The 26,302-nt window shown below is 45.0% G+C and overlaps 1 protein-coding gene across 1 annotated transcript in view; it reads left to right on the top strand.

The window, feature by feature from the left end:
- The first annotated feature begins 6,234 nt into the window (after positions 1–6,234).
- Positions 6,235–26,302, top strand: part of Lca5l (lebercilin LCA5 like) — a 43,123-nt gene continuing 23,055 nt past the window's right edge. Inside the window, 3 exon segments of the mRNA XM_037209610.1 lie at positions 6,235–6,330; positions 14,796–14,953; positions 23,979–24,304. Coding sequence (XP_037065505.1) covers positions 14,931–14,953; positions 23,979–24,304 — 349 coding nt within the window. The 5' untranslated portion in view covers positions 6,235–6,330; positions 14,796–14,930.

Genomic DNA, 26,302 nt, shown 5'->3' on the forward strand with positions numbered 1-26,302 from the left:
CTGAGTGAGATGCAGAAAAGCCACTGGCTACAGGGGGGTGAGGGAAGAAATTTTTAAAGGCAAAAACCTGAATATCTGCACAAGCAACCCAAGGCTATTCACTCTGTCAAGATTAGGCAGGTAGTCAAGGCAACCTCAAAAGTCCCTGAATTTCTTCACAAGCAGGTTACAGATGTTGTGCCCAGATCGTAACCCCCAGAGAGACCACCAAGGACGAGCATACCAGAATGCAAAAGCAAGGTTTATCTGTTACAAGTCATGACAGGGAACTCATCTCAAACCATCTCAAGTGAGGCAGGGAAGAGTTACTCTTTCTTGGGGAAGTTAGTTTTTATAGGCAAAACCCATAAAATTTCTTAGAGGGGAGGGGGTTAGTACAGGTCCACCCTTGATTGGTCCAGTTTTTCCCGGGCCTGGACTTTATCTTATTCTAGCTTATCTGTTTGCCCTGTCAGGAGTTTTACAACTCCTCTCCGGGGTCTGGTCATGTTATCTCCGGAGAGGGGCATCTCCTGGTTAATTGATTACCATCAGACATCCTGACTTTGTTCTTTTGTTCCTGGAGCTGGCGCCATCATTTCTGGGGACTTGAAACTGGCCTGGGTCTATCTATATTGAGATATCTTTGTCTAAGGCCCCCCTTTTTGAGACAATAGAGTGAGGGTCTTGTTGTGCCTAGATCACGTCCCCAAAGCTGCCACTGGAGACTTTAGGTACAGAATGCAAAAGTAAGGTGTATTTTAAGTTTACAAGCCTCCAGGGAGGCTCTTCCAAATCTCTCACTCACAGCAGGGAGGTTGGAAGGAGCGCTCCCCTTTCTTTGTGAGGCTAGTTCTTAAAGGCACAGACCATATAAATTTATTTTAACCTGCCTCCCTCTTTTTCAGTCTTTTGGTTGAATATCCTGACTGTGTTTTCCAAAGTCCCTGTAGCAGATACAGCCACCTGGGGAAAAGGGGTCTAAGTTCTTATCTACACTTATGAATACTGGTTTAAGCTTCTCTTTGTCTGTAGGGGACAGAGTGGGGGTTTTTACTGAGGTATCACACAGAAGCTAAAAAGCAGTTAGTCACAGTATGACAAGTAGATGGTCATGGCTGTACATTTTGGGGGGGGGTCACTGAATGGGGTCATGGTACTTATCTCCCAGGGACTGGAGTCTGAGACGAACAGCTAGTGGGTACCCAGATGGATGCCTAAAATAAAATGGAGTCTCTTTAGCCATCACAATGGCAATACAAAAGTTACTAAGACAGTGACACAGGCCTGTAATCCCAACATTTTGGGAAGTAGGAAAAGGAGAGCGAGGATTTAAGTTCCTGGAGAGTGGTAAATATATCAAGATACAGTGTATACAAGTACAAAATTGGATATATACATATATATATATATATATATATATATATATATATATATATATATATATCTTTTTGTTGTTGTTTGTTTATTTGAGACAGGGTTTCTCTGTGTAGTCCTGGCTGTCCTGGAACTCAGAGATCTGCCTGTCTCTGTCTCCTGAGTGCTGGGATTAAAGGCGTGCGCCACAATTCCCAGAAACAGACAAAGGTATTCTTAAAAGAGAGAAAGAGCCAGGCTGATTCCAGCACTCCAGAGGTAGAGACAGGGGATCACTGTGAGTTCCAGGACAGGCTCAAAAGCTACAGAGAAACCCTGTCTCAAAAAAAAAAAAAAAAAAAAAAAAAAAAAAAAAAAAAAAAAAAAAAGAGAGAGAGAGAGAAACTCTTATTGAGGAGCCAGTACTCATCCCTGGGTACCTCTGACTTCTCTTGGGACCTCTTTTTCTCCCAATCCCACTGTTTGAACCTATGTAACATCTTTAATGAGATCTCCAATTCTGCTTCTGGCTGGAGAACAGCTCAGCAGTTAAGACAGTGTCCTGCTTTTTTAGAGGACCAGAGTTAAGTCCCCACACCCAACTGGAGTGGCTCACAACCATCTGTAACTCCAGCTCCAGGTGATCTGAAACTACAGGCACCTGTGCCAGCATACACACAACCAGACACATACAAGTAATTAAAAATGAAAGAACTTAGCTGGACATGGTGGCACACACCCTTAATCCCAGCATTCAGGAGACAGAGACAGGCAGATCTCTGAGTTCCGAGCTAGCTCGGTCTACTTGTTCCGATTAATTCAGCTTGATTTGGTTTCTTGTGTCGGCGGAGAAACCCACTACCAGGGATTCAAAATATTTATCACTACTTTAATGGTTCTGGCCAGCCAGCACGACACTGTAAGACCCTGTCTCAAAATAAATAAATAGGGGCTGGAGAGATGGCTTAGCAGTTAAAGAGTACTTGCTGCTCTTAGAAGACATGGGTTCAAATCCCAGCACCCTTATGACAGCTAAGAATTGTCTGTACCTCCAGTGCCAGAGGATCCAGCGCCCTCTTCTGGCCTTCTCAGGCACTGCATATATGCCCCTAATACACACACATTACACACACATGCAAGCAAAATACCTATACACATAAAAGAAAAATAAATCTTCAAGAAATAAAAATATTTTAATTAAAATGTTAAGAGTTAAGGTCATCCTTAGTTATGTGACAATTGTGAGACCAACCTGCGCTATGTGAGATCCTGTCTCAAGACAAACCACAGTATTTAAGGGGGTAAATATAAAAACAATATGACTGTACATACACTTGAAAACAAAAGGTAGATGATAGTGTGGCATGGTGGCACATATCTTTAATAGGCAGAGGGAGGCTAATTTCTGTGAGTTCAAGGTTAGCCTGGTCTATGTATGGAGTGAGACACCGTCAGTAAAATATATAAAAAATATAAAATAAAAAAAAAAATTGAGTAAGAAAAATTTTTTATTCATTTTACATACCAAAGATCCCCCTCTTCCCTCCTCCTGCCCCTCCAGCCTCCCCCTCCCTACCCACCTCTCATTCCCTCCTACAAGAAGGTAAGGCCTCCCATGAGGAGGTACATTTTGTAGGGGCAGGTCCAAGCCCCTGCCCCTGCCTCAAGGCTGTGCTAGGTGTCCCATCATAGAAGTGGGCTCCAAAAAGCCAGCTCGTGCACCAAGGATGGATCCTGATCCTACTACCAGGGGGCCCCTTAAGCAGATCAAGCTACACAAACTGTCTTGCTTATGCAGAGGGGCTAGTCCAGGCCTGTGAAGGCTCCACAGGTGTTGGTCTAAATTTCATGAGTTCCCACTAGTTTGGTTCAGTTGTCTCTGTAGGTTTCCCCATCATGATCTTGATGCCCCTTGCTCACAGAATCCCTCTTCTCTCTCTTCAACTGGACTCCTGGAGCTTGGCCTGGTGCTTGGCTGTGGATTTCTGCATCTGCTTCCATTGGTTACTGGAGAAAGGTTCTATGGTGACAGGGTATTCACCGGTCTGATCACGGGGGTAGGCCAGTTCAGGCACCCTCTCTACTATTGCTAGTAGTCTAAGCTGAGGCCATCCTTGTGGGTTCCTAGGAACTTCCCTAGCACCCGGTTTCTCCCTATCCCCATGAAGTCTCCCTCTATCATGGTATCTCTTTCATTGCTTTCCCACTCCATCCCTGTTCTAGCTTGACCATCACGCTCCCTTATGTTCTCATCCCCCACCCACTACCCTCCATTGACCACCCCTCATCCCCAGTTTACTCAGATCTCATCTATTTCCCCTTCCCAGGGCGATCCATTCGTCCCTCTTTGGGTCCTCCTTGTTAGCTAGCTTCTCTGGAGCTGTGAATTATAGTCTGGTTATCCTTTGCTTTACATCTAGTATCCACTTAGGAGTGAGTACATACCATGTCTGTCCTTTGAGTCTGGGTTACCTCACTCAGGATATTTTCTAGTTCTATCCATTTGCCTGCAAATTTCATGATGTCATTGTTTTTTATTGCTGGTACATATATACTCCATTGTGTATATGTAACACATTTTCTTTATCCATTCTTCAGTTGAGGGGTATCCAAGTTGTTTCCAGGTTCTGGCTATTATGAATAATGCTGCTAGTGACTGTCCACATATCAAAAGCAAAACACATAATTCAGGACTAGATTGGTTTATTAGTACATCAAGATTTTTTGATACTGGCCAGATTATATCAGTCATTTTCGTATAAATGTTTTATGTTGGTCAAAAACATTTGAATGACGGTTTAACAAATCTTTAATAAATCTGAGAAAATAAAAAAATTAAAATTAAAAAAAAGTAATTGAAAGGGCTGGAGAGATGGCTCAGTGGTTAAGAGCACTGGCTGTGCTCTTCCAGAAGTCCCGAGTTCAATTCCCAGCACCCACATGGTGGTTCACAACCATCTGTAACAGGATCTGATGCCCTCTTCTGTCATGCAGGTAAACATGCAGAGCATTAATACATAAAATAAAAATAAATAAAATTTTAAAAAGGTAATTGTAGTCAGAAGATTTCCCGGCCGGCAGTCAGGACAAATCTCTCCAATTCGCATCCCCCAAATAAACACAAAGAGGCTTATATTAATTATAACTGCTTGGCCATTTGCTCAGGTTTATTACTAACTAGCTCTTACACTTAAATTAACCCGTAACTCTTATTTGTGTTTAACCTTTTTTTCAGTTCTGCCTTCACATCTTGCTTCCTCTGTGTCTGGCTGGCGACTCCTGACTTTGCCTTCTTCCCAGAATTCTCCTAGTCTGCTTATCCCACCTATACTTCCTGCCTGGCTCCTGGCCAATCAGCATTTTATTAAACTAATGTACAAAAGCATTATCCCACAGCAGGTCCCCTTTTCTGACAACCTGAAGTAAGTATTTACAACATGTATCACAGACTAAGTTTTCATACATCAAAAACTTCTTCCAAATCAAGCATTACAAAGATTTATACCAGCCGGGTAGTGGTGGCACACACCTTTAGTCCCAGCACTCGGGAGGCAGAGGCAGGTGGATCTCTGTGAGTTAGAGGCCTGGGCTACAGAGTGAGTTCCAGGACAGGCTCCAAAGCTACACAAAGAGACCCTGTCTTGAAAAAACCAAAAAGAAAAAAAAAAAAAAAAAGATTTATACCAAGTTTAAAAGTAAGCTAAAATGCCAGCTTCACTTGGGAGGCTGGGTTAAAAAAGACTGCCTAACCCCATAAGTTGGAAGCCAGTCTGGACCAAGTGGTAAAAATTAAAAATCAAAATCCTAAGGCACTGGGTTCCATCTCTAGTACCACCAAAACAAAAGGGAGGTGTTGGGGGGAGGTGGTTTACAAAATAAGGATAACGGGCACTGTGAACTGAAATTCGCTCCCCCTAAAAAAGCCAAACCCATGTTAAAGATTCTAACTCTGACTAGCTAATTAGATTACATAATTGTGGCTAGATGGACTATGACAGTTTGGAACCAAATTACCTTGGGCTATCTTTAGTCTTAATAGACTGTCACTGTACATGCCCTGGTTGACATAACATTTTTATGACAGGTAAACTGTTTTGGAAAGTACAAATAGACCCCTTGCCTCCACCAACCCCAGTAACACATGAAGCCTACACAGACTTTCCCTGTTTACTGTAACCAGCTTGGTATCCGATATTTTACAAGTGACTTATGGCTTATTTTGTTCTGTAACCATTAAAACTTTACAAAACGTTTACCATGTTGGAACAAACATCATATTTGAGGTAAAATAAAATCTGTGTTCCCAGGTCACGTTAGTTTCAGAATAAACTCCTCTTCCCTGTAAGGCGGGAACCCTGGTTTGTGGTGGTTGTGGTTGTGGTTGTTGTGGTTTGTGATTGTTGTGGTTGTGGTTGATGTTGTCCTGTTAGAACCCTGGCGGAGAACCTGAAATGCTCTGCATGACACCAATAAAACTATTACAGCCACCTACCCTTCTGAGTAACAGGGAACTTAGAATTAAAGACGCCAGTTTTAACGATCAAACTCATAAAACTCTGCCATCCCAGCGACTTTTGCCTTAGCCTATCGTCAGTCTGTAAATTCTTTCACACCAAACTCATTGTTTTAGGAAGAAGCCCCACGTGCATAAAACCAAGTTACCAGGGACACTATGTTCCCAGTCCTCTCCCTTCCTGGCACTGCGGCCAGGAGCAGGGTCAGCTATAAACTCCTCCGGCTGCCGCCACTCAGCAGGACCGCCCTTGGCCCAAGCACGCATGCGCACACCCGGTGCCCCGCCTCCGCCCCACGCTCAGAGCACGCGTGCGCACACCTTGTCGCAGCCCGCCGTCCTGGGCGACGCCGGGCACGCATGCGCACACCTCGCGGCCTGCGCTCGCTGGCGGTCCCAGGAGGCCCCGCGTGGTTTCCATGGCGACGCCCCCGCTTCCTTAGGTCCTGGGTTGAGGCAGCTGCGGGAGCAGCGCGGAGCAGGTAACGGCCTTGCCGCCGCCGCCCCCCCGCAGTCGTGGTCCGGTCAGCCGGCGCCGGCCTCTGCGGAGCCGCCCGACAAGCTCCCCGCGGGGGTCGGGCGTCGCGGATCTCCTGCCCGCTCGGGCCAACCGCCTCGCGGTGCCTTGGCGGAGCTGGTAACGTAGCCCCGGCGCCTCCCTGCCCAGGAAGTGCGGCCTGCACACACCGGAGCGTGCGCCGCCGGGGGTCGCTGGTCATGGTCCCCAAAGTGTGGAGAGCGCGAATGGGGCCCAAACCTCGGTGCCCCGCTTCCCGGCCTCCCGTGCATCGGAATCCCGAACCTCCGTTGTGCATTTACCACCCCGCTGGTTTGCTCTTCCTTCCAACCCGACCGCTGGCATCTCCGGGTGCCTCTCCGTGGGGAGTCTATATCTTGCTGAAATGTCCCATGTTCTCCACCCACAACTCGGACTTGGGGCTCTTGGTCAACCCAACTTCCCCTGAGTGCCTTACAGTTACCTTGACCACGGTTAATTCGTTTCAGGCCAGCTTTTTGTTGGCCGTACATGACATTGAACCTGATTTCTGTTTACATGAATCACTTAGATGGACTCATCCAGTTCCAGAGATTCAAAGCCCACATAAATGCCAGTGAGCCAAAAAATGTGTGTATTCAGTCCCGGCCCCTTCTCTGAACGTCAGACGGTGAACTCAGCCGCAGCCGACACTGTCTTAGCAGGTGTCCAAGGCGTTTCAATGCCCCCTTGAACCAAGATGTCCCATAACCCCATACCCCAGCTCCTCCCACACTCATAATCCACCCGGTTGCTGGAAACTCCATCCTTCCACTTACTCGGGCTTTGGGGGTGTCTAGCGTGACTTTATCAGCAAACCCTCTCACAATACACCCAGCACAGGTTCATAGTTGTACCATTCTCCCAACCCCCACTGTCACTACATCAGTCCCCGGATTATCTCAGTAATATGATTGTTTTCCTTGCTATGTCCTTTCTCTACTTGAGCATGGTCATTTTATACTAGTAAGGTTTTATGGGACTTAAAAATCCATGCTTTCCATAGGTTAAAAACAGTATTTTAGGCCGGGTGGTGCTGCACATCTTTAATCGCAGCAATTGGGAGGCAGGGGCAGGCAGATCTCTGTAAAGTTGGGGCCACCCTGGTCTGGTCTACAGAGTGAGTGCCAGGGCTACACAGAGAGAAGAAGGAAGGAAGGAAGGAAGGGAGGGAGGGAGGAGGGAGGGAGGGAGGGAGGGAGGGAGGGAGGGAGGAAGAAGAAAGAAGAGAGAAAGAGAGAAAGAGAAGAGAAAGAGAGAAAGAGAGAGAGAGAGAAAGAAAGAAAGAAAGAAAGAAAGAAAGAAAGAAAGAAAGAAAGAAAGAAAAAGAAAGAAAGAAAGAAAGAAAGAAAAACCCACAGTATTTTAGTATATATTTTTGAAAATTCCCAATTTTAAGGCAAGACTACCTAAGCATGGTAGAGCTGACAAATTATAGCTTGAGTCCCTGGATTCAAACTGTGGAGAGAACTTTAAAAAGGGATAAAAGGGACTGTACAGAACAACAAAACTCAGAGCTGCCTCCTAACCCTAACCTCTCATTCCGTCCTCAACTCTTCTCTCCCAGGATCCTTAACCATGGAGGTCCTCACGTTCAGTGTCTGTTTCCCACCTGTCTCCCTAGACCCCAGCACCAAGCATACATTGGTACCTGCAGCTTTAAGCCCTTAACCATAAGCACTCGGATGAGTGACATCAGTTCTTACTATTACTCAGATACACCCAGCTCACCATGCACAGGCAGTGCCTCCCAGCGGCCTGAACAGGAAGCTGTAAACCAGCGTGCCTCCATCCTCCACACAACACCCCGAAACCACCCAGCCTGGGTGATGAGTCCTGTGCACTTCTCACGTTGCCGCCACTTCATTTCAGTCAGCTTTCCATAGCTACAACAAATACTGAAGAGAGTCAACTTATAAAGAGCAAAGGTTTATTTAGAGGTTTCAGTCAATGGTCAGTTGACCCTGTTGCTTAAACCTGTGGTAAGGACCACAGTCCCTATTGAAGACATGTTCCAGAGACCTAAATTCTCCATTATATAATCCTCACAGAGTTGTATCTCTTTCCTTTAAAGCAGAAGAGATCCCTGAAGAGTAGTTTATTGCCAACATAAGAGTTTCCCCACAACATGCTCATTTACCTTTGTGTTCCTCATGATTTCCTAACACATCACATAGTTCCTGGCACATGACATGTTGGAGTAGTGAATAGAATGAAAGTCCAGTGTATACAAGATTAATGTTAACTGCTAGGTGTTCTAGTACAATTTCAATGAAATATAATGAAAATTATAGTAAAAAAAATAAACACTGGGAAAAAGTAAAGTTAGGGGAGTTAGAAATAGACATTTCTCTGATGACCTGTAGTCCTTCCTGGTGCCCATATCAGCTTCCTCGGACAGGGCAATCCACTGCAGTTACCACCACTTGGTGGAAGCAGAGGCTGGGCTTCCAGTCCTGAAGGCAAGACTTTGCTGTGCCCATGAATTCAAAACCAAATAAATGCATGCAATTATTAAATGTTCAAAACCCACAAAGCCAGTGTGTAACCATCCAAAGGTTGGAACTTGACATTTCTCATGTTGCAACTCTTGAAGAGAGATGTGTGTGTGTGTGTGTGTGTGTGTGTGTGTGTGTGTGTGTGTGTGTGTGTTGACACAGAATCTCAATATGTAATTCTGACTGGCCTGAAACTCTCTATGTAGACTAGGCTGGCCTCAAACTCAGAGATCACCCACCCCACTCCACTTGCAGAATGCTGGGGTTGGGTTAAAGGTGTGTTCTACTATGTCTGGTCTGTCTGGCTCACCTGTAGGGTTTAGAGCTGGGCCTTAGAAGTCATTGAGAAATCAGCTAATTTCTTGCCTTAGCAGCTGGGACCAAACAGCTACTTGTATTGGCAAAGCTAGAGTATAACTCCAGATCTCAATATATCTCTCTCTCTCTCTCTCTCTCTCTCTCTCTCTCTCTCTCTCTCTCTCTCTCTCCTCTCTCTCTCTCTCTCTCTGTTAATTCTTAATTTCCCTTTGTCAGTGTTTAGATCCTCAACTTTCTGTATCAAAAAATAGATAGAGTATTAAAAGACACTGTGTTTGGAATGGCTTTCTTTAAAACCCTAGGATCCTGACCCTTCTCTCCTGCACAGTGCCCTGTGTATACGCTAAGGGAAGAGCTTTCCTGGCCATTCACTGTTCCCGAAGATGCTCCGACCTCTGCCTCATTTACTAAGGGTTGCTTTAGGAGTTCTTTATAGATTAAGGAAATTAACAGTTTGTCATGCGTATTGGAACTAGTTTTCCTGTTTGTAGCATGCCGTTACATTTTATTTGTTTTTTGTTTTTTTTTTTTTTTAACCTTTATTTTATGTGCATTGGTGTGAAGGTATGAGATCCTCTGGAACTGAAGTTACAGACAGTTGTAAGCTGCCATGTGGGTGCTGGGAATTGAACCCAGGTCCTCTGGAAGAACAACCAGTGTTCTTAACCGCTGAGCCATCTCTCCAGCCCCCTAAACTCTTTTTTTTTTTTTTTAAGATTTATTTTATTTATTATGTATACAGTGTTCTGTCTGCTTGTATGCTTGCAGGCCAGAAGAGGGCATCAGGTCTCTCTCTTTATAGATGGTTGTGAGCCACCACTGGGAATTGAACTCAGGACCTCTGGAAGAGCAGTCCAATGCTCTTAATCTCTGAGCCATCTCTCCAGCCCCAACCACTAAAACTCTTCATTTTATTTGTTATACAGAAGTTTTCATTTATATGCCGTCCATTTTATTGTTTCCATTTCAGCCTGGGCTTTATGCCTTGCCAAATCTTATTTTTTCTTTCTTTCTCTCTTTCTTTCTTTTCTTTCTTTCTTTTTCTTTCTTTCTTTCTTTCTTCTTCTTTCTTTCTTTCTTTCTTTTTTGGTTTTTTGAGACAGGGTTTCTCTGTCTAACAGCCATGGCCATCCTGAAACTCATTTTGTAGACCACACTGGCCCCAAATTCACAGAGATCCACCTCCCTCTGCCTCCCAAGTGCTGGGATTAAAGGTGTGCACCACCACCACCACCACCACCACCACCACCACCACCACCACCCAACCAAAATCTTGTGTTTTCATTTCAGATATTCATCTTAACATGTATATCTCAAATCCATCTAATAATTCTTTAAGAGTAAGGAATGCAGTAAGAATTCACTTTGGATTTACAGATAACATCTAGCCTGTGGTGGTCTTCTTGTTACTTTGTCCACAACTATTCATGCTTCTCTGTTCCATCATGCGGTACAGCGAGCACTGTACCCATGGTAGCTTTACTTCACCGTGTCTGTGGGCACAGTCCTTGTTGACATTCTTCTTCAGAGTCTTTATGTTTTCCATACTTATTGCATCTGATTTGGTGTCATTTTGTCCAATTTCAAGCCTTGATGTTTTATTGGGAATGCTCTGGTTATGTTAATTATATTAGGGACAATTACATCTTTAGAATCTTTGTCATTATGATGTAAGAACAAAATGTTTCTCTTCATATAAGTTTTAATGATTTAAAGGTTTTCTTCATAGTAAATAGATATTTTATCTATTTTCTAAGTCATCTTAGTTTACATGTAAAAAAAGATTTTTATATCCATTTCATAGCCTTTATTTTTGGGGGGGTTATGTGTCATGCATGTGCAGGTACATGTGGATGTTCATGTGTGTCCAAGTCAAAAAACAATACAAGGTGTCTTTCCTACTGGATCTCCACCTTATTATTTTTAAAGATTACTATTTTGCAGTTGTGTGTGTGTGTGTGTGTGTGTGTGTGTGTGTGTGTGTGTGTGTTGGTATGTGTACATGAGTGCAAGTACCCACAGAAGCCAGAAGAGTGCACCAGATCCTCTGGAGCTGGAGTACAGGCAGTTCTGAGCCTCCCTGTGCTGCTGACCCTAGAACTCCTGTCCTCTGCAAGAGTAGCAATTACTCCTAACCACCAAGCCATCTCTCCAGCCCCACCTCCACCTTAATTTTAAGAGAGGATCTTCCACTGAACCTGGAGCTCATCAATCAGCTAGTCTGGCACAAGCCCCAGGGGTCCTCCTGCCCCTGCCTCCCCAGTGCCGGCATTGCAGGCCTGAGCCACTGGGCCCAGCGTGTGGCATGAGTGCCAGGAATCAGAGCCCAGGCCCTCATGCTCATGGTATAGTCAGTGTACTGCTGAGCCATTGCCACAGCCCCATCTTTCTTAGTGTTTCAAAAGGTTTTCTAAGGATACATTTCTGTTCTCTGCAGTTAATAAATAACTTACCTCTCATTTTCCAGGATTTATACCTTTGGTTTCTTTCTCATGTGTGACATTTTAGTTGTGAGTCTTTCCTTTAATGGCTGAACCATCTCTCCAGCGCTTTTTCTCATGTCTGATTCCATTGTCTAGTACCTGAAGAACAATATTAGTTACAGGTAGAAGGTATCCTTCTCTTTATCCTTATTCCAGCTTGACATTTCACCATTAACATATTTGTTCATTTATCATGTTGAGGAAGATTTCATTTAGAGCATTTTCAGCTGGGTTTAGCAGTAGTGAAGTTTTGTCCGAAGTAATGAACATGCATACAGAAATTAAGGAAGCACAGAAAAATTCTGAAAAGAAACTTATTTGGTCATATTTATTGAACACTCAGTATCCCTAGGAGTTCTCCTAGACTCTAGAGGTATAACATTAGACAAAGCAGTTATGTTGTCCACAGTGAAACATAAAGTAACATATAAGCCAAGTCAGGGCTGATGTGCACTACAGTATGATCTGTGCTAAAGAAAACAAGCAGTACAGAAGGGAATAGTGTGTCAAGAATGAGTAAGGAAGCCAGGCGGTGGTGGCTCACGCCTTTAGTCCCAGCACTCGGGAGGCAGACGTAGGTGGATCTCTATGAGTTCAAGGCCTGCCTGGTCTACAGAGTGAAATCCAGGACAGGCACCAAAACTACACAGAGAAACCCTGTCTCAAAACAACAAAAACAAAAACAAAGAATGAGTAAGGAAAGGGAAATGTGTTGAGCTGTCGTTTCCCACTGACAGATGGAAGCTGAGACACAGCCGGGGAGCTGAGCCCAGGATGCTGAACAGTAACCCTTCCCTGGGCAGAGTCCAGAGCACTGCTCCCACTGAGCTTGCCTGCGAGGGCACATGATACAGGGATCTGCCGAAAGGGATTCAAGCTCTACAGGCATGACAGTTACCTCACCATAGGATAACTTGGGGAAGAAACACAGTCATTCATTTTAAATTGTACACGTGAATTAGTAATCACTTCGGTATACAGTATTTGGATTTTTCTCACATGGTCCTGGGTGGATCCTAAGCACTGGGGAAAAGGGGAGGGGCTATGGCTGTAATACTAATGATCAGAAATCGTGTAAGTCATGAGACCCACTGAGAACCATGTATAATAATCGCCAACCAATATCACTGCTTCTAAAATAACACCAAGAGCTACCAGTCATGCCAAGAGGCTTTCCTTTGGCATTTTGTCATTTATAGTAACACATAATGCAATAACTTTTTTGTTGGACACCAGAAAAGAAGAACAGGCAGCTAAAACACAGGCTCTTGTATGACTTTTTCAGATCTTATTTCCACACAGCTGTCTGATGATCACAGCCAAACATTTCCCAGTCAGTGCTGTGTTCCAGACAAAAGAAGCTTAGGAGAATAGAACCATAGAGGCTATATATATATAGCATGGAGGTCCCTAGGACGACTGTGGCTTATAATAAATTTCAGTTTTACTCAATTATTGAAAAAAAATAGCCAAATGAATGGAAACACATGAACTATGAACCAAAGGTTGAGGGGCCCCAGCTGGATCAGGCCCTCTGAATAGGTGAGACAGTTGATTGGCTTGATCAGTTTGGGAGGCAACTAGGCAGTGGGACCAAATCCTGTGCTCATTTCATGAGTTGACTGTTTGAAACCTGGAGCTTATGCAGGGACACTTGGCTCAGTCTGGGAGGAAGGACTGGACCTGCCTGGACTGAGTCTACCAGGTTGATCGCAGTCCTCGGGGAGGACTTGTCCTGGAGGAGGTGGGAATGGGGGGTAGGCTGGGGGTAAGGGGAGGGGGTGGGAGGGGGGAGAATAGGGGAACCCGTGGCTGATATGTAGAACTGAATGGTATTGTAAAATAATATATATATATATATATATATATATATATATATAAAATAAAAATAAAAATAAAAACTTTAAAAAAAAAAAAGAAGCTTAGGAGAGGAGAGGTGTGTTTTGCTCACAGTCTGAGGGACAGTCATTGTTGAGGAAGGCAGTGGTAGCAGTAGCCTGAGACCCTGGTCACACCACATCCAGTCAGGACACAGAAAGTGAGAGTTCTGGTGCTCAGCTAGCTTTCTCCTTTTTGTCCACCCAAGACCCTAACCTGTGTGATGGTGCCGCCCAGGTCTAGATTGGGTCTTTCCACTTCAGTGAACCTAATCTAGACGGTCCCTCACCAGTCACCCTGAGCTTTGTCACCTAGGTGACTCTAGATCATGTTAAGTTGATAATCAGGAATAATTGCAGTTGGGGACTGGGGAAATGGTTAAGAGCTTGGCTGCTCTAGAGAAGGACCCAGGTTCAGTTCCCGGCACTCACACGGTAGTTCACAAACATCTATAACTCCAGGTCCAGGGGATCCGACGCCCTCTTCTCTCCTCCAGGGGCACCAGGCATATGAGTAATGCAGGCAGAACACCCATACACATAATGAATTTTTTTTTTGGTTTTTCGAGACAGGGTTTCTTTGTGTAGCTTTGCGCCTTTCCTGGAACTCACTTGGTAGACCAGGCTGGCCTCGAACTCACAGAGATCCGCCTGCCTCTGCCTCCCGAGTGCTGGGATTAAAGGCGTGCGCCACCACCGCCCGGCCTCACATAATGAATTTTTAAAAGAAGAGTAAGTACAACTTCCAATAGCTGATTTCTCTTTGGAAGGAAAAAAAAGCCTCAATGTATGATGAATACTGTACAGACAAATATAGACAGAATCCTAGCTACTTTTCTGTTGCTATGAAGAGACACCATGACCAAAGCAACTTATAAAAGAAAGCATTTAGTTTTGGGGCTTACATTTCCAGAGGATTAGAACCCATGGCCACCATGGTAAGGAGCATGTCAGCAAACAGGCAGGCATGGCATTGACACAGTAGCTGAGATCTTAGATCTGATCCAGACGCAGGAGGCAGAGAGAGCTGATCGCAAAGCCCACCCTCAGGGACACCTCCTCTATTAAGGCTGCCCCTCCTAATCCTTACCAAACAGTTCCACCATCTGCAGACCAAGCATTTGAATCTGAGTATTCTCATTCAAACCGCCACAGATAGACGACAGAGGATAGATAGATACTGTTCTTATACAAATATATCTGTGAGATTAACATTTCTCTTTTGTAATATTTTAGGGTTTTTTGAAATATAGACTTTATTGTAAAAAAAGACTAGAACATGTCAAAATGTCCTACCTTGGAAACTTCGTGAGGAAACAGTGAAGAGTGCTCCGCATCAGGCATACAGTTCATCTCTAGACACCTTAGAGAATGAGTTTGAAAAAGAGCAACAGGTATGCAGTAACTCATCTTTAAATAATTCACTATGTGCTTTTTTATCTGCCTTATTGAAAAATCAGGATGGAAAAGCAGTGTAGAATGATGATAACTCATTCTAGAAGATTATCTCTCCCTTTATAATAGATACACAGTGCAAAGGTTCGCTGCTAAGAATATTCTTATGTCTCCCTCTATAGTAGACAGAATGCAAAGGTTTGCTGATGTTATGAACAGCGATCCCTTTGGTCTGGTACAATCCGTGAGCAGACATCATGCAGATTCTCCGTTGTAACAGCTGGTACCATTTTGGATTGTGTTCCTGAGTCACAACAGCAAAGAAACATCTGTATACCTTGCACTACAGAGAAAAAAAGTGTGCTTCAAATGAATAAAACAGACACCATCATACTATAAACACCAATGGTTCAAAGTGTAAAGACTGCCAAAAAAAAAAAAAAAAAACTCAAACTAGACACTCACTCCTCAGATTTGATGGAGCAAAGTCAGGCACTAGGAGGCACTTACAGACTTGCTTATTCCAGCATCTTGAAGATAGTTTGCTTTTCTAACCCAGCACGCAACAAGCACTAAACAAATATTCTCTGGATGTGCTAATTAATGAAGACCACTAGGGTTGAGCCAGGCCATTGTGTCCTGTGTAATCAGAAATTCATAAGTATTTGTTGGGAACTGTGAAATGCAGCCTAGTCATGTTATTTCACAGACGCTCTAGAACAGTTTAATCAGCTAAAAATGCACTCTTCCTGATATTAATCATCAATGAATTTATAGCAGGTTGATGATGAAACAGGACTCTAGCAGATCGGAAACTCCAGAGAGTGTATCTCATTGCTGAGTACAGTGACATGCAAGAGTCAAAACGTGCTTTTCCTTTGGTTACATTGCCAGTGATGGGACTTTACTCTGTCTCCCAGCACAGGTGAACCCCAACAGCAATAGTCAGCAACAGAAATAGAAACTGTAGTATAGTTCCAAGGTCCTGGGAATTCCAGAATACTAATGTTCCATCTCTTTGGTGGGTATAATTTATGCTAAGTACAGGTACTCCTCCAACCGACAGTGGGACTATATTCATGTAAACTTATCTTCAAAAATATGTTGGGGGCGGAGGAGCTGGAGAGATGGCTCAGCAGTTAAGAGCACTGACTGGTCTTGTAGAGGATGCAGGTTTGGTTCCCAGTACCACCAGTCAAGTCACAATTATCTGTAACTACAGTTCCAGAAGATCTGATGCCCACTTCTGGCCTCTGAGGGCACCAGGCACACACATGGTACACATACACATACCTTTGGTGGCATAAGTTTGGTGACCTAAGTTCAGTCCCCCAAACCCACATAAAGACAGGAGAGAACTGACTTTGACCTCCTCATGCATGCCGTGGTCTGCATGTGCCCACACATACATTATGCATTCACACAATAATAGTAAATATTTTTTCAATGTTTAAGCCAGGAGGGGTAGCACAGGCAGAAGCAGGTGGATTTCATCGAGTTCAGTGCCAGCCTGGCCTATACACAGCAAGATCAGGACAGCCAGAGCCACATAGAGACCCTGTCTCAAAAAAGCAAAGACCAGGCTGGTCTAGAACTCAGAGATCCACCTACTTCTGTCTCTCCAGTCCTAGGACTAAAGCACATGTCTCTATGCCTGACTGCAATCCCCTTCTTTATCCCTGGAGACATTCAACTGTTCCCTACTTCAAGAAAGGAATATGATTTGTCAAAGAAATCACTTGTCTGTTTCTCCAAATCAGTTGGTGTCAGGTTCCAGTGATCCTCGGCAGCCAGTGGTAGACAGTAAGGGTGCTACTTCTATGTCCTGTTAAAACAGTTAACAAGTGGCCACAATCCAGAACTAGCCAAATCTAAGTCAAAAGCATTGACTATAAGTGACTGTCATAGAAGGAAATGGAGCTTGGACTTAGCCAGTTTTAAATGCTAAGTTAACCTCTGATTATAAACAGGAACTTTCCGAACAGTCAAGTGAGACAGTTTCAAAGCTGTGGCAATTGTCTTTACTCAGTTTCCTCATTCGCCTAATAAAAGCCTTTAAGCCCTTCCCACAGAGCCTGAAAATGCAAACCACAGCTAGCTACTGCTTGGTTCATGAATGGATGTTTAGTTAAAAATCATAACATTCAAGCTGGCACACACCTTTAATCCCAACACTGGGGAGGCTGAGGCAGGTGGATCTCTGAGAGTTCCATGACAGCCAGAGCTACACAGAGAAACCCTGTCTCAAAAAAATAAAAAAACTAACATCGCCTCATAACATTGTTAGAATGCTCAGGGTTAATTTGGAACACTCGTGGTCTCCTAGACAGTACTTCACCACCCTGTCCTGACTCAGGCCCAGTCAGGCAGAGCTCATGGAGACGCAGAGCTGAGTGCAGGGAAAGAGCAGAGCTGCCTTCCTTGTGGTGTCCTGTCATGTCCAGGCCTTCAGCAGGCAGCCCCGCATGACACTCACACCTAACACCATCCCCATGTCTGAGTGGTGGCTGAACCTGGGCCTCAGGTAAGTGCTGTACCACTGTCCCTCCACTGTCTACTTCTCACTAGCACTCACCTTAGTTCCTTAAACAGAAGGAACTAGAAGGGAACATCCACCATCGGGAAAGGACTCTGCTTTTGTTTGTGTTTTAAGATGGCTGGTATAATTTCTAATGTGAGAGAGATTGAATGTTTTCCTCCTAAACCCAAATCAAGACAAGGACATCCAGTCTCACCATCCTCAGAGGTTCTGTCCAGTGTAACCAAGCAAGAAAAAGAAATAACCATCCATGCAGTGAAGGAACTCAGCTTTCTTTATGCACAGGCTACAGTCACCCATGGAGAAAGTATGAGAGGCCAGGGGCTAGAGAGATGGCTCGAGTGCTCTTGTAGAGAACCTAGTTTCAGTTCCCAGCACCCACATGTCAGCTTGCAACCACGTATAACTCCAGTTCTGTGAGATTCAATGCCCTATGGTGACCTGTGCAGGCACTGTATTCAGGTGGCATGCATACATACATGCAGGCCAAACACCTATACACGTAGACACATCCAGTTATCTCTAAGTCTGAGAAGATCCACAAAACACTAGAATTAGTGAGCAGGCCGAGCAAGGTTGCAGGAGACAAGATCAATATTCAAACTCAGTGGCAGTCTGTACACTGACAGGAACCAGCAGAAACTGAAGTTAAAACATAACCAGTCACAACAGTCATGCCAGCTCCTATAAAAGGTGTGAAATTGGGAATGAACCGAACAAAATCCAAGACTTTTTCAGACTGAAAACGGTAGAACAGCGCCAAAAGAAACCCCAGACAACCTAAAAAGACATGTTCAGCATGCATGGATTGGACTATCAGTGGTGGGAGGTCCCTGAATCTACCTCCAGATTACACATAATCTCTATTCTATCATCCAGATTATACATTGTAGCTAGAGTTTTCCTGCCTGGCCCATAGTCACGACAAATCTTTGTCACCTGCCAGTCCCACAGCCGCTCAGACCCAACCGAGCAAACACAGAGACTTATATTGCTTACAAACTGTATGGCCGTGGCAGGCTTCTTGCTAACTGTTCTTATAGCTTAAATTAATCCATTTCCATAAATCTATACCTTGCCACGTGGCTCGTGGCTTACTGGCGTCTTCACATGCTGCTTGTCATGGTGGCGGCTGGCAGTGACTCCTCCCATCTTCCTGTTCTTTCTTTTCTCCTCTCTGTTAGTCCCGCCTATACTTCCTGCCTAGCCACTGGCCAATCAGTGTTTTATTTATTGACCAATCAGAGCAACACATTTGCCATACAGAACATCCCACAGCAATACATAATCTCTATTCTGTCATCCAGATTATACATAATCTCTAGTCTATCAGACCATTTCCAGACATTGACAAACCAATTTAGAAATTCATATGGAAGCCAGGCACTGGTGGCACACATCTTTAATCCCAGCACTCAGGAATCAGAGATAGGTGGATTTCTGTGAGTTTGAGGCCAACCTGGTCTACAGATGGAGATCCAGGACAGGCACCAAAACTACACAGAGAAACCCTGTCTCAAAAAAACGAAAAAAAAAAAAAAAAAAGATAGAGTTGGAGTATTAATGTGTCTCACTTCAAGATGAAGCTGCAGCTCGTACTATGGATATGTGCTGGTCAGTAGAGCAGTGGCCAGTGGGAAAGAGAAGCCCATAAACATCTACATGTGAACAGCTGAGTTCTAACAAAAGTGAAAATTCTGTGGGAAATCTACTTTGAAAACATGGTACCAGGCATGGCAGCTCACACCTTTAATTCCAGCACTCAAAAGGCAGAGGCAGACAGATCACTGTAAGTTCAAGGCCAGGCTGGAATACACATACAGTCCAGAACAGCTTGGGCAAAATAGAGAAACCTTGTCTCAAGGGGAAAAGGGGGCTGGAATGCTGGAACAATTGGTTATGCAGCCATTAAGAGTGAATGTTTCCTCAGCACAGTATCTTAGCACACCCTTGTCCTCCCAGATTCTTGGAAGGTGGAAGACCTTGCTGGCCACTAGCCTACCTCCAGGTTCAGTGAGAGAACCTGTTTAAAAAGAATAAGGCAGTGAGTGATAGAGCAGGCCACCTACATCCACCTTAACGTCCACACATGTGCACTTACATTCCTCACACATGCATACATCCTACACACACTACACTCACAAACACTACACATACCACATTGGCATACACCACACATACATATGTACTCACTAACACTACACACACCACATGCAGGCACCACATACACTTACACTACATTCATAAATATTTGAGATAAATTTTCATTATATAGCCTTGGCTAGCCTGGAATTGGCCATGTGAACCAGGCTGGCCTCAACTCAGAGATCTGCCTGTTTCTGCCTCCCAAGTGTTGAGTTTAAAGGCCTGTGCCACCACACCAGCCAAACACTTTTTTTTGGTTTTTTGAAACAGTGTTTCTCTCTGTAGCTTTTGGAACCTGTCCTGGATCTCGCTCTGTAGACCAGGCTGGCCTCAAACTCACAGAGATCCTCCTGCTCTGCCTCCCAAGTGCTGGGATTAAAGGTGTTCACCACCACCACCTGGCCTCATACAATTTTTGAATTGCATCCCAAACACTTGGAAATGCCTTTTTTCATAAAATATGTAGTTTTGATGAATCAAAGAAGTTGGCCTTTTTGTATATTTAAAAATTATGTGTGTTTGGGGTCAAGCAATGTTATAGTGAAGAGAACTCTAAAGCAAACAGACCTGGTTCACACTCAGCTGTTCCCTTCACAAACTCTGTGACTTTAGACAAGTTATCTATCCTCTCTGAGCCCTCACTCCACCTGTAGAGCAGAGTGGACAACTACCACCTCACAGGACGGCCTCCTGAACAGGTGAGCTGATGTGTGCGAAGGCCCGACTTGTGCCTGGCACAGGGCAGGTAGACTCAGGCCCAGCAGCACCGTTCACGGCTGTCAAGCGTTGGTTATGGCAGCAGAGGGCCGGGTCTGAAGTCACACGGGGACAAGTCAGGGTTTCTGTCTTCAGACTTCGCAGTGCAGGGGGCACCTTGCAGTGGTTCCTCCTGATGAAATGGTGGTGGGGACCTTTCACTTGACGCGCCAGCAGCCCAGAGTCCCTCCTCCAGGATGGATGCTTGGCGTGGGGCAGACACCATCTCACTGTGGAATTGCTGGCGTTTGTCACATTGTGCAGACAGCCAGGTGCAGCTCCAGGTCTCCTTCGGTACCCATGTCCTGTGCTGCACCAACACTCCCAGCCATCACGAGACTTGCTGGGCTGAGTGCAGTGAAAAGCCCTTCAACCAGGCATACTGGGGCTAACCTGTAATCTCAGCACCGGGAGACAGGGGCAAGGGGTTCCAGAGTTCAAGGTCACCCTCAGCTACATAGTTGAAGGCCAGCCTGGGCTACACATGACCTGTCTTAAAAAAAAAAAAAAAAAAAAAAAAAAAAAGGTATGATGGTTGAATAGGTGAAAGTGCTTCCCACACAAACCTAGAAAACTGAGCTCTGCCCTAAGAACCATGTAAGGGGGGAGGAAAAGCATCTCCACACAAGTATCTTCCACCTCCATGCCTGTGCTCACATGTGAGCGTGCGCATGTGCACACACGCGCGTGCACACACGCGCACGCACACACACACACACACACACACACACACACACGCTCTTGACCAATGCAACACACCTTTTCATAGTTGAACAAATGTGACATAAACAGAAGTAACACCCCTTTTTACAGTTAAAGTAATATTCTGCAGCACAAACAGATGTAACACATCTTTGCCTAGTTAAATATTCTACAGCACCACAGAGTTCCTTTCGTCCTTTAGGGTGTCCTGCACAACATCTGGGATTCATTGTTTTCCATGTGCGTGGGTGCTTTGTCTGCACGTGTGTCTGTGCGCCACATGCATGCCTGGTGCCCATGGAGGCCAGAAGAGGGTGCCGGATCCCCTGGAACTGGAGTTACAGACTGTTGGAAGCTGCCATGTGGGTGCTAGGAATTGAACCCTGGTCCTTGCTTAAAACCTCTTGGCCATCTCTCCAGCCCCAACATCTGGGATTCTTAATCCAGAGGCAACAGTTCACAAAGCAGGACCTTTGCCTGGAATGCTGCCCACTGCTACCCAGAAAAGAACTCTGAAAAGAGAATTTTTTTGTGCTGGATGGTGTGAAGTTCTACTAGTTGTCCACACTGTGAAGCCAGAAAAGGACCCAGGCCTGAGCTGCAAAGCTTGGATGGTCCCCTCCCCTCTGACCCATCAGAGCCTCCTCCTCTGTACAGTGAGGATTGTTGATGCATGCACGGTCTGCACATCATAAAAACGACAGTTAAACAAAATGCCGGTATTACTAGTCAGGTCATATGGCTAAGGTTCTTAGTGGGAAAATATGAATTGCATAGTACGTTCCATCAACCACGGAGAAGGCTGAAAGCATTAAACGTGTGCAGCAAAGGGCAGAAGCCAACCCGGGGACACAGCTCCCCGCAGGGTTGCATTCCTGACGCAAAGGCCTCACACAAGCTAATAATGTCTCTTTTGCTTCCTTGATAAAACAGAATTGAGAACTGAATGAAAAAGCCATGCTTTTAAAGTTGCCTGCGATGGATTGGTTTGTTTCATTCTACTGATGAGGTAGGCTACTATGCAAGAGCTTCCAGTAGCCTGATCCTTCCTAATATAGAGCCTCATGAAGTGTTGAGCCTCGGCGTTCCGACTCAAGTTAATTGTGCTGAGTGTATGCGTTGGGGGCTCTTCTTGTGTGTGACTTCCTATTCTATCCACTTCAAATTCTCAGTTCAAATAGCTCACACCGAGAGAATCTGAAAGTGTCTTCCTTGAATGACATTGCGTCCACCTCTGAGGCCACTGAACAGCTCTTAACAAACCATACAGACCTAGCTGCTTACGGCCCATGCCTATGGCCCATGCCTATGGCCCATGCCTATGGCCCATGCTTACGGCCCATGCTTACAGCCCATGCCTATCATCCTAGTGCTGGGAAAGCTGAGGCAGAAGGACTAGAGTTTGGGGCCAGCCTGGTCAGAAGATAGCGGGTGTAGACAGAAGTTTCTCGGTCCCACCCAGTCCTGCAGCAGCTTATAAAATAATCACTCAGAGGCTTAATATTAATTACAAACTGTTTGGTCTATGGCTCAGGCTTATCATTAACTAACTCTTACAACTTAATTTAACCCATTTCTATTAATCTATGTTTTGCCATGTGGCTTTGTGGCGTTACCTGTATTCCATTACATCTTGCTCCCCCGGCAGTGCTCAGCGTCTCCTCTGACTCCGCCTTCTTCTCCCTATATCTTTGCTTGGATTTTCCACTGGAAACCTGTCTTGCCATAGGCCAGAGCAGCTTCTTTATTAACCAGTGGTAGCAACACATATTCACAGTGCACAGAAAGGCCATCCCACAGCAGGCAGGTTCAGTAGATAAAGAAGCTTGCCACCAAGCCTGACAGCATGAAGATGCCCAGATGAACTAGTTCTGGCAAGCTGTCCTCTGACCTCCACATGTGTGCATTTCAACCTCATAAATACATAAATTTAAAATATATATATATTAATAATGCTGGGCTGGATTCTAGATCCCTTTAGAAGAAAGAGCAAATGAACAAGGGGAAACCTTGCTCATTCATTGCTTTTGTTTTCCTTCTCTTTTTTTAAACATAAATTGTGGCCATCCTGGGATACTCCTTTAAAAGAAGCTGCCATTTAAAAATGGCTCAGCAGTTAAAAGCATTTGCTGCTCTTGCAGAAGGCCTGGGTTGTGTTCCCAGCACCCACACAGCAGACCATAAACATGTGAAACTCCAGTTCCAGGGAATCTGACACCCTCTTCTGGCCTCCACAGGCACTGCATACATGTGGTGCACAGACACACACAGGCAAACACTCATATACATAAAAATAAACCAGAAAAGTTGCCGGTGTTGTTATCAGATATAGTTTTATATTGCCTATAAAGATTATCAAAGTTTGACCCCAAGGTCCTATATTTTATGTATAAATAATATAAGACCTAATTGAGACTGTTCCTGAAAATGCTTTTTAATAATGTATTATTCTAGGCCAGGCAGTGGTGGCACACGCCTTTAATCTCAGCACTCAGGAGGCAGAGCCAGGAGGATCTCTGTGAGTTCGAGGCCAGCCTGGTCTACAGGAAAGTTTCAGGACAGGCACTAAAACTACACAGAGAAACCCTGTCTCGAAAAATCTAAAAAAAATAATAATAATGTACCATTCTGAGCTGCAGATGGTGGCACAGCCTTTAATCCCAGCACTTGGGAGGCAAAGAAAGGCAGATCTCTATGACTTTGAGGCCGACTTGTTCTACATAGTAAGCTTCAGGCCAAGCAGGACTGCACAATGAAATCTTGTCTCAAAAAAGCAGTACATTTCACAATCTTAATTATTCATTGTAGTAAGAAAGTACACTAAAGCACGGGCCCACTTTAACACAGTGTCCATAAGCTGAAGCATGCTTTTCTCCTGCTAGGTTGTGGACTATGTCTCTGGCTGATACAACAAAGGCACACACAAACGAGCATTTCCCCAGGCTGGCACTAGGAAGCAACAGGAAGTCTGCAGAAGGCAAGAGTAGCCCAGACGCTGGCAACCTGTCAAGGAACAGCAGGGCTTCCAATGGGAGCGTAGATTACAGCAGGTCTCAGTGTTCCTACAGAAGCCTGGCTTCCCACTATGACTATTCTGAAGACTTTCTTTCCGAGTGCTCTGAAGCAACCAACAGATATCAGTCAGAGCGGCTTCTGGGGAAAGAGCAGGAGAAGAGAAAGTATATTTCTAAAATCCCCCAGCATAAAGGTAAGAAGTCATACGTTCCTGCCAGGCTGCAGCCCTGGTCACAGTGGTGTCTTTGTTTAATGACGGTATCTTGGAGTGGTCCACAATTGTCACAGGTGTATGTTGCTACTGCTGTGAAGAGATACCGTGACCACAGCAGCTCTTACAAGGGAAACATTTAATGGGGTGGCTGGATTACAGTTGGAGGTTCAGCCCAAGATCATCATGACGGGGAGCATGGCGGTGGGCAAGCAGACGTGGTGCTGGAGCTGAGAGTGCTGCATTTTGGCTTGCAGGCAACAGGAAGTCGACTGTCACACTGAGGGAAGCTTGAGCAAAAGAGACCTCAAAGCCCGCCCCACAGTGACACACTTCCTCACATAAGGCCACGCCTCCTAATAGGGCCTCTCCCTTTGGGGGCCATTTTCTTTCAAACCACCACAGCAGGTGAGCTTTTATAAACAGAACTGGGAAATAGATAATTAAGGATAGTTATACAGTAACAAGAAGCTGTAGCCTTGTCCTGTCAGAGATGACCCTCCAAGCCTGCTAGTAGGGACAGTTCTGGTATTAGTTAATAGGCAGCCTCATCACAATACTCAGTAATGGCTTTTAGCCTTCTGTCTTAGCTAAAGAATCAAAGTGGTGGTAGCGCACGCCTTTAATCCCAGCTCTCAGGAGGAAGAGCCAGGACGATCTCTGTGAGTTCAAGGCCAGCCTGGTCTACAGAGTGAGATCCAGGACAGGCATCAAAACTACACAGAGAAACCATGTCATGAAAAACCAGAAAAATGGCCAGGCGGTGGTGGCGCACACCTTTAATCCCAGCACTCAGGAGGAAGAGCCAGGCGATCTCTGTGAGTTCGAGGCCAGCCTGGGCTACAGAGTGAGTTCCAGGAAAGGCGCAAAGCTACACAGAGAAACCCTGTCTGGGGGGAGTGGGGGATAAGAAGGAAAGAAAAACCAGAAAAAAAATTTAAAAATTAATAAATAAATAAAAGACAGAAAGAAAGAAAGTTTGAACTGCCAATGAAATGTCATTGTCTTGTCTCGACACCCCAAGAAGACAGTATCCCAAGTCTGGTGAGGATGTTGACAATCTTGAAAACCAACACCACCCAAAGGGCTGTTAGTGACACATTTTCTTGTGGCCTTTTGTTTTATTTTTAGAGACAAGACCTTACTGTGTAGCTCTGGCTGTCCTGGAATTCACTCTGTAGACCAGGCTGGCCTTGAACTCATAGAGATCCACCTGCCTCTGCCTCCAGAGTGCTGGAATTAAAGTTGTAGACTTTGAAAGTACTAATTACATCAACTCCCGTCCAAGGTAGATTTAGCTTTGTACCACCTCCCATCTCCTCCTCCTTTCCCACTGCCCAGACTGAAATCACTTTTGCCTATTTTAAGCAATGGGCACTGGTCTGTACTCCTTAGGCAGGCAGCTGAGGAGGAGCTGATGGAGAGCCTGCTGTCTGAGGGGCTCCTCTACCTCTGCCTTTCCCAACCCGCTGCTACCAAGTGTGTCCAGGATGCTCTGTGCCACTTCAGAATCTGTAGACTCTTCAGGTCTTTATCTACCCATTCTCCTAAGATGGATGTGTCTGTGAACCACAAGATATCTTATGCATTTGGGGGTCTATATGTATTCTGGGCTTTTCCAGAGGAAAATACCCATGGCTTTCCCTAGGTTCTCAAAAAGCTAAAACTCCCCTTTCTAGAAGGACAAGAATGGATCTCATGCAGTACCAGAGCCCCATATAGAACATGAAAAACCCACTTGTTTGTTTCATGCTGAGATGCTGTTGGAGTCTGGAGCACTTCAAAGAGACGATCTTAGCAAATGACATCAAGGTTAGGCAGGTCCCCCATGTACATCTGCAATGTACAAGTCTGTGAACACCCAGCCTCTGGAGCCAGAACTGACTCAAGAGGAAGAACAAAAATGTTCAACTGGGGGCTGGAGAAGTGACTTGGCAGTTAAGAGCACTTGTTGTTCTTACGGAAAACCTGGGTTTGATT

Source organism: Peromyscus leucopus, chromosome 12 (genome assembly GCF_004664715.2).
Source record: "Peromyscus leucopus breed LL Stock chromosome 12, UCI_PerLeu_2.1, whole genome shotgun sequence".
Taxonomy (NCBI): domain Eukaryota; kingdom Metazoa; phylum Chordata; class Mammalia; order Rodentia; family Cricetidae; genus Peromyscus; species Peromyscus leucopus.